At 42.5% G+C, this 9,647-nt stretch overlaps 1 protein-coding gene across 1 annotated transcript in view; it reads left to right on the top strand.

Moving 5' to 3' along the window:
• SPATA16 (spermatogenesis associated 16) overlaps nucleotides 1–9,647 on the top strand; it is a 97,690-nt gene that overhangs the window by 48,146 nt on the left and 39,897 nt on the right. The window contains 1 exon segment of the mRNA XM_026854959.1: nucleotides 7,552–7,636. Within this exon segment, the coding sequence (XP_026710760.1) occupies nucleotides 7,552–7,636 (85 nt within the window).

Genomic DNA, 9,647 nt, shown 5'->3' with positions numbered 1-9,647 from the left:
ACAGCACCCACGGAGGGACCCGAGAGCTTTTGCGGGTTTTGTGACCCCCGCCCTCCCCGCAGTGACGCTGTGAAGGGAGCGCTCCGTAAATCGGAGCTGGGAAAGCAGCTCTGACAGGCGCCGGCATCAGCCAGAGCCCAAAGCAAAGTCCACACCGCCGATTATTTCATTTGACACCAACATATGATGTTAGTCTAAAATTACCGGCCCTCGTTTCTGTGCCACACGCGTTATTCTTTATCTCTTGAGACTGTCCCAAGCGTCAGGCAACAGCTCCCTCAGACAGGGTCGCATCAGAGGCCTTTGCCGCTCGTTTGTCCGCACCCCCTGCAGAAGTCAACCCCAGCACTGGCAGTACAAGCTCTGTCCCTAACCCAGGGAGCACAGAGGTACAAGGGAGCAGCGCCAGCACCAGCTGGAGTTGAGAACAAGCTCGGACCATGTACCTCTGAGAGTTTCCTTGCCTCTCTGGTACGAGTAGTTCACAGAATCACAGACTCATCTCGGTTGGAAAAGACCTTGGACGATCACCTAGTCCAACCACTGACCTACCACCGACAGTTCCCAACTCCACCAGATCCCTCAGCGCTATGTCGACCCGACTCTTCAACCCCTCCAGGGATGGGGACTCCACCACCTCCCTGGGCAGCCCATTCCAACGCCCAACAGCCCCTTCTGTACAGAAATGCTTCCTAATATCTAGTCTGAACCTTCCCTGGTGCAACTTGAGGCCATTCCCTCTTGTCCTATTGCTTGTTCATCCCAGCTAGCCCATCCCTTCCCCAGACGGCTCAGCCGTGAAGCTAACACAGGCCCTGGGCTGTTGGGGTAGGCAACGGGTCTGCTAAACGCCTGGCAGAGCAGATGGAATTTAACCTCAGCCAGATCATCCCGTACCCATGACAAGTCTGCATGCAGGAGGGCATACCACAGATAAGGAGCAAGGACAGCGAACATCTGCTGGAAGAAACATGAAACTGTTGAACACAGATAAGGAACTGTGTTAATCATGTTCAGAAGTAAAACTTTAAGCAAGCTATCCAATCATGTACCGTTGCTATGGGTGTAGCCAATTATGTTAGAGCTTGCGGTAGTTGTAAAAGATATATAAAGTATGCAGAAAACAATAAACACACTTCTTCTTTTACGCCTAACTTAATTGTCAACTGTCGCGTGACCGTCTCTACCGCGACACTGGGCTCTCCCACACCGCCTGGGATTCGCACAGCACATCCATTTTGACTGCTGCTCACTTCAGACAGGCCACGGGGAGCCCAAGATCTTGCCAGGCTTAGCAACCTGTTTTCTTGAACACCCCCTGTCATTTTAAAAGACTTGCCGTTTCCCTGTGCATTGCTCAGCTCACATTTGTAAAGCAATTTCTGTGTCCTTACGTGGCGGTTGCCACTAAATGAGAAACATTTGTTATCACTACACAGCAATCTCAATACAATGCAGAAAGTTGTTACCTGCATGCAACCACAGGACAGATAATAATAAATATAATAAATGTATTCTAAGTACAGGTGCTATATTCCTTGCAGAAAGCTTGCTTCTGCTTTCTAACAATGGACTAATGACCCAGAAACTTCAGCAAAGAGAGCAAGCATACCCCACCACCAACCTGAAAGGTTTTGGCAGGACAGAAGAGCTTTATAACAGCTCCCCAGTGCATTTCAGGTTCACTGGTGAAATTTTTAAAAGGAAGTTTTAGACAGCCCTCTGAAAGAATTAGCAACATCAAATGCTATGCATAGATAACAAAATTTTTTGCCCCATTTTGGGGCTAGTCTGCATATAGGTAAATCCTGACATTAGTAATTTCATTCCTGCTCAAATATTCTGGAGTTCTGTTTATCTCTCATCATCTAATGCTTTCCAGGTGTCTCCATAACATCAAAATAATGAGTTGACATTTATTTAGGATATATGGAGATGTTTAAAAATTAACTGTTATTATTTTGTTCACTTTCCAAATAGGATAATTACATTCAAATTACTACCTCCTACTTATTCCAGTTATAAACACCACTTTCCTTTTCTAACCTCAGAATAAAAAAGGTCATCCAGAAGAGAGCAGTAGTTTATTTCGCATGTTGTATCTCAGACTCCACAATATTATATTAGAGATCTCAAATACCCGGGTGTCTATATCAGAGCTGATCTAAATAGCAATAGTAAAGTTCCTGTTAAACTGAAAAAAACAGAGATACACTCACCCTTTCCAAACAGCACGTCTGCACAGGACTAACATCACATGGCAGTGGCTAAGGCCTGCCTGCAGTACCACTTACTGCAGATCCAGGTGAGATCACTTGAAGTAAGGAGCAAAGGTAATTTTCTGCCACTTATCAGCCTCCTGATCTTAGCAGCATTTGGGGCTGGATAGCATAGAAAAGTGAAAGTTACTCTAATGTGGTTAGGCTGTGATTATTTCTAAGGCTCTGCCATTTGCAAAGAAATCCTTCTCTCCACTTCAGGGCTTCTTACCTTTCTGTGCAGCTCAAGGGGAGCAGTCAAGGCTTAAGGAGCTGACCTTGAGGCTTGCTCTCAGATTTTTTTCTAGTATTTGCAGTGGTAAATGAACACACAAGCGTTTAGCAACAATGCTAATTTCTTGTCTTCTTTGGAAATTTAACACTTTGGTGCATTCCAGTAAACTCTGCATATTTCTTACACCCATACAATCAATTTTCCTGTCACAGACCTGTGTGGCTGCTGCAAAGGATTTGGCTATACGCTGGCTGTTAGTGGCAGCAGCTGCCATGCAGCAAAAGCTGCCTTTGACTCTTTTACTGCAAGTCCTATGCATGTCTAGAGATGGGCTGAGGGAGACAGTTTAGGATCTGTGGTGTGCTCTTCACTTGCACATATAGAAATATATCTTATTATTCTGCACCACCAAGTGGCCAGATTGAGCAGATATTGCAAGACACCTTTGGATCCAGGTTTATCACATTAACCCAGATGGGTTTGGTTGTTATGGAAGTTCGTACTGGCTCTAACCAGCAACTAGGAAAAAAAAAAACGTTTGACTATAAAGCCTCATGTTTTGAAAGAAGGAAGTGTCACTTCTTCCCTGACATCCCCTAAGGTGTTTCTAAAGGCATATTGCCAGAAGTACTTCAGGTCTCGTGTCAAGCAGAGCCCTTTGGTGGGCTGCACACCTGAAACTCGGGCATGATTTAAGTATGTCAAATCAGTAACTCAAAACTGGTGGATGGTTCTGTCAATATGAGGCCGATATTTCTGAATATCAGTGAAGTGCTTGTTTAAGAAGTAGGGAGAGAATGCACGTATCTTTGTTCTTTACCATTAGAGCTTAATACCACTATTTTTAAAAAACTGTAAAAAAGAAAAAGCTGCATTTCATCCAGAAAAATGGATTACATGGTCTAAACAGGAGGTATTTTCCCATTCTTTTGTACTTTATGTTCCTTGTGCTCAGGAGGGTTCAAAGCTGAACTCCGATGTAGTCACTGGAGGTATAAATCAGAGCGAGGTCTGTTGCTGGCCAACATTATTGTTCAAAATCTCCATCTGATATAACAGCTGATGCCAACTGATAACATCACACATCACATTTAATGTACGGTACTGATATCGTAACAGGGCAGGGAGTGGTCCCTCATTCCGTTTCTGGGAATATCAGTTAATATATCAGGAAATTTTTTTCTTTCAAGGACTTCTACTTTCTGCTCTTCCCAAATCCCGTTAATCCTACTCATCCCTACTGTACTCACCATAGAGCTGCTTTTTATCCATGGAGTTCGAGTGAACAGTGAAACAGCTCAGCTTCATTCTCAAGATATATTATCCCTATAAACCTTTAATAAAAATGCAGACCCACAGTATGTTCTAGATTTTTGTATGCTTCACTCCAGCTATAATTTTACATATAAAATTGGCTGTAGTTCACAATGGATGGCTAGTTTGGTCATTACATATTCCCCTGTTGATCTGTATTTAGTATTTTATCCGCCTGCAGATTGGACCAAGTTTTCACTGTGCAAGTAGAAAAGAAGGTTACAGATGATTCTGTAACTAATTTTCAAACTTTTTTTAAAATAGGAAGTATTTAGTATAGGTGAAAGTGTAATACTGGGCTGACTCAAACAAGAAGAGATTAATGTACACAGACAAACAGAAATGGCAACAATAATCTGAATTGTGGAGTTAACTGTAAGAGTGACTATTTCAGCTAAATTCTTTACCTGTTCCTAGACAATTTAATCAGACTTAAGGAGGGAAGCTTCAGAGTCAGAGAGTTTGAGTTCCATGCCTCATATTTTTATATTTTCGTCGCAGTTTGGGGGGAGCAAATTTCTGTTTTAAAATAAAGAAGGGCTCTCCAAATAAAGAAGAAAACCTCCAGATAGCTGTATCATTGAAGGAAGGTTGGTCAGCTTTGCTGAAATGCTGTTAGACATGAAACCATCAAAAAAGAAACAAAAGTAAGTATGGTGCCTTGAGATACGGGCATGTGATAGGTTTTTACTCTGATGAAGGAGGGAGAAATGTTTAATGAGTTGGGCCACTGGCCAAGGATCTTAAATAATACTTTCATAAACAGTATCTCCTTGGATAATACTTCACTTAACTCTCATTTCAGTGTCTCGGAGGCTTAGTCTCTTACAGAAAGTCCTTGTTACCTGGATTTCTGTGGGCCACGGGGATAGGTGCTCACTGGGAGGTAGGAATCCAGCTCAGGGCTTTACACCTTCATGTTTTGCAATGGTAGCCAGGCTTTTAATGGGCATAAATATCTCAATCAGTCCTTTGGCTTCTGAGTGTTTAGGTCCCTAAATATTTTTCAGTGCCCATCCCTGTGGCCATATTCAGACAACGTAATTTCACCTGTGTCCCTTTATCTGGAAATTCATGGTTCCCTATTGTGTTTGTCACTTTGGTTCTGTGAATTGAGCCTTGGAGGCTTTCAAAGAAAATTCTTTGGCTTGGGTACATTTGAGGTTGGACACGACCATACACATGGTCTTAATGTTTAATGCTTTTGTTTCTTTTGAAAGTGGAATTTTTTAAGTTTCTCATAAGCCCTGAGGTCAGAGTAGCAAGCATCAGTCCTGACCTGTGTGTGCTCCCTGATGGCTGAGGGATTGAATGAAATTGGGATGGAGGTACTCAAAAGGCTCGGAGGGGTTTTATGTATGTGCCTCACCATTCCTGATGTAATGCGTGGCAGTATGGGAGAAATATAGCGGGGATAAAAGCAGATGTTGAAAAACTAAACACGAATGCTGGAAATGTAAGTGTGCTTCTGATTATTTAAATAAGAACAAATTAAGAAGGAAGAATAAAGAGGAAAGACGTTTGCCTGGAGTGCAGCAATGCCTGGAGACCTCTGCCATGATCAGAGCGACATTGTGCTGAGCATGCTGAGAAAAATTAGCAAAAGATTGCACCAGGAGGACTTGCACACCAAATAAGTAAATCAGTCAAATATTATCATCCTCATTTTACAGCTGACGCTGAGAAACAGAGAAAGATGAAGTGACTTTCTGAGAAGTGATTCCAGATTTGTCCAGGGCTCTGCGCACGTCTCCACCTTTGAAAGCAGTGCCATGCCAGCTGCCACCGGGGAGGGGGAGGTCACAAACGGGATGGTGCGTTGTGCTGCCAGTGGGATGGATCCTCACTTCACCTGTCCTCAGCCTGACCTAGGGATGGCAAAGCACACTGCAGGCGTCTCAGTATCGACTGATTGCATCCGACCCGCAGCGGTGTGCCTGCAGCAGCAGGGCAACGCCCCGGGTTAAGGATCTGCCACTTTTAATCTTTGAAATGACAGCAGCTGGGGAGGGATGTATCTATAGGATATATCTATAGGATCCCAATTTGTAAATGACCACTTGCAAATGTCATTTGATTCCAGAAAGGACAAGGCTTTAGTGCTTGAGGAGTGCTCTAAATTTAGATTGAAAGTTCCCTCTTTCTGACAAGGTCACCACTGCTCATGTACACTGCTAGGGACTAGCTGTTGCCACAGGAGCTGGAAGCTTTGTAGACCACCTCCAGGAGACCAACTTGACAGATTCATTCAAAGTCTTCCCTCGGTTTTGAGCCGCATTGTTATTTCCCTTTTGCACCCCAGGACACAGTGAAGGTCTTTCCTCAAAACCATCACCGGGTCAAGCAGGCAAAGCTGAATGCTTCGCTCCCCTTCTCTGCTCCATCCACAGGATCCATAGGTCATTCCTGGGATTAAACCCTGGCACCATTTAGAGTCAATGAGAGTTTTGCCAATGATTTCCAAGGCAATGAGGATTTCAGCCTTTGTTCATCCTGTGCTGGCTGGGCTAACGATGTTCAATTGGAAATTGCTCTTTGTTTTAGTGCAGTCAAAAGGATTTTTGCCAATGATTTGAATGAGCATTGGATAAAGCTTATGGCTAAATCCAGTCCTTATGCAGAAATCCATGGATCCTACTGAATTGCTTTTCTCCCAGTGAAATTAATGGGAGCTGTATGAGAACATCTAAGGGAAGATTTAGTTCCTGTTTGTAACAATATGTTACCCCCTGATACCGGGCCTGCTTTGAAATGTTTATTGTTAAATCCGTGTATTTTTGGTTATATCTCATTAAGAACATAATACAGCCTTGGAAAGTACATTCTGAAAGGGTATTACAACAGGACTGGGATTACTGTTTGTGAGACACTTTTAACTAGGGGGAAATTTCAAATTCAATTTACAGTAATGTCAAAGCACAATTAATATATAGGCAACGATAAGGGGAACATGCAGAAGTACACATTGATAGCACTACATCAACAAATAAACTTTTGGTGCTAGTAATTAGGTACACAAGATTATTATATGTTTAATTGACTAAAGTGACAATTTGGAATTACATCTAGTCACATTTAATTGGATTTGGAATCTCTAGAGGAAAGGAAACGGAGAGCAGTGTGGAGAGACAGCCATAAAAGCAAACTGATTTTCTAAAGTCTGTTAAGGCTCTGCATTAATATCCATTTCACAATAGTTTTTTAATATCCCTCAGTCTAGAAAGAGTAATGCAATGATTGTCACAGACAGTGGGAGTACTAAAGCATACTCAGGTAGGTAGCAAGATAGCTGATTTCTTCTAGTTTGGGGGGATTTTTTTAAAGATATAGTTTAATCAGAGGTGAACTATGTCTGAGTTTGCCAGAGACAAGTGATATTCTCAGACTGTCAAGCTACATGTTGCTGTCCTAGAAGAAAATTACTTACACATATTTCACCCACAAATACTTTAAAGCAAAAGAAAAAAAAAAAAATCCAGATTAAAATATTGTATAGCAGTCATATATTTGCTTGGAGTAAAATATGGAAAAGTTGTTAGTAGAAAATGTCGGGTTGTTTGCTTGCAGATAGTTTAACTAGCTAAAAAATATTTACTTTGTCTTAAAGTTGGACAAAGACTGAGAGTTACGTGTAATCTTTTGATACAAACCTCATGTTATACTCTTTTAATATTACCGCCTTTAAATATTGCTACCTACATCCTTCTCTCCCTGTACACTCATTTATTCTGCTTTTGTCCCCAGGAGCGCCATGATTGCTGACTACATGTACTGCCTGACAGGGGGCACCGAGCAGCATACAAGCAAGCTCATCAAACTGTATTGGCAGGTAAAAATTGACAGCCCAATGAGGAAGGAGGTGCCTATCTCACTATTAAGACTAAAATGAAGGATTACTGCTTAAAAGACTGCCGACAAAGGTAGCTCCTGGGCATATCAATCAACAGGACACTATATAGCACTACCGTATTTATAATGAAGTAGATTTTCTTGGACTAATTTTAAGGGCAAAATTCAAGGTTGTTAACCCTTGGCTCATACTTCAATTTTATGGACTGCTGTAAAATTTAATTCTGGATACTGTATAGTCCCCTAAGCTATTTTTTTGTGAAGTCTTCCTACCTTAGTGACACTTTCCTTTTGCAATTTGCATGATACTAATCCTCTGACACCTTTCCAAACTCTTCAACCGGAAGGGGAGTTAAAAATGACTGTAAGGAATAGTCTCAGAGGAGTCTAAAGTGCTCTGTGAAGGATGGCTAGGTAAGACCCCAGTCTACAAAGACGACTTATGTGGGGAGTAGACCATTGACTTCAATGAGACTTGTCTCTTGAGTGATACTTATTTGAGGTGACTGTTCAGCCACATCAGCACAAATTTAAATTTAAGGGTTCCCCCTTCTGCTCTGAAGAGAGCTCTCACAAACTTGGAGTGAACGGTTGCTAGATCCTTTGCTGAGAGAAGTTTATTGCTGCAGGAGCTTATCACTGCCGGTGGTTTCCCAGCTTTCACCCCCTGGTTCCAATGGGACCAAAGTGCATTTCAGAGGGTGTTTGGGCCTCAGGCAGCGGAAGACCCTTCTGCCTTCCAAAGTAGACCTGGACCTCATGTCCTCCTTGTCCGTACAGGGAATTTAATTATGCTAGGAACCATATATGTCCCTTGAACTAAAATTTCAGAATCTGATTCTGATCCCGTTTATTTTGGGCTTATTCTGTGACAACATCTGTGACATCTGTACTTCATGCGAAGTGGTGCAAAATATGTGCGACATAAGCCAGAGTAATAAAGATCAGCATCTGATCTTTTATCTTCACTTACATGGTAAATTCTTCCTTTTTAAAACTATTATTAGTTGCATTCTTATTGGTAAAATGGAATAAATCTCAGTCCTGGGAGCTGCTGAATTTCAGTACTGCTGTGAGTGCAAAGTGCATCTCATTCAGAGAATTACCCACTGGGCTAGTGTTTGCAGGGCCTGTGAACTTTCTTATATGCTTTCCAGCAGAGAATTTCTTCTGTACAAAACAGTTTGATTTTTTTCCCCCAGTGGGTCAGACTCGTTTAAAATCTTGAGTTCACAAACAGGTTTTATGAAGGGGTCATTTCTTTGAATGGAATGTCTTTTTTTGTCTCTTAACACTGGTATCTTTTGACTTCCCTTCTTGATGTCATGGACATGAAGCTTCAAAGAATAAACTTTTAAAGGAGAAGCTGTCATAGCTGTCCTCTTCCCCAGGGGTTCTGACTGTCTTGCTATGTAATGGAGCTGAAAAAGTGGCATGAAGGACAAGATTCATCACAGTGCCTCCTTGTAGAGTCTAAACCAGAAGCTGTGGTTGGACTAAGGTGGAATGAACCAGGACAGAAGTGGGGCTACTGAATTGCTTCCAGCTATTACCATCACCTTCTAGATAGCAAGGGCCAAAGGATTTTGGTAGTGGTAGGAATCGTTCACCTCTGCTTCACTCCAGAGCTCACAGCTCATTTCTCTTCCTGATGGAGAGTTGATGCGTGGGCCTTCCTGGACCCCTGTAGCACCGAGAGGCACCACCATGCCCTTTGTGTCCCATTCCCACTCCTTCTCTGCCTTTCTCCTGAACCTGAGTGGCTGTCATCTTTGTCTGCAGAAGCTTTGAAATGTCAGTAGAGATCTAACCATTTGTTTGATCCCCCACCATGCTTGATTTTCACTGGGAGACAGAGATTGCTCTGCAATTTTGTGCCTTTTGTGCGTATGCCTTAGCGTGGGCTAGGCTAAGGATTCAGCGGTATCTATATGCTGACACACACGCAGTAGAGGCAGTTGGGTGCCCAGCACTGCTCCCACTCAAGTTAA

This window comes from Athene cunicularia, assembly GCF_003259725.1.
Source record: "Athene cunicularia isolate RWA chromosome 9 unlocalized genomic scaffold, athCun1 chr9_part1, whole genome shotgun sequence".
Lineage (NCBI taxonomy): Eukaryota > Metazoa > Chordata > Aves > Strigiformes > Strigidae > Athene > Athene cunicularia.
The sequence above is the reverse complement of the archived record's forward strand: the minus strand, read 5'-3'. Positions and strand labels throughout refer to the sequence as shown.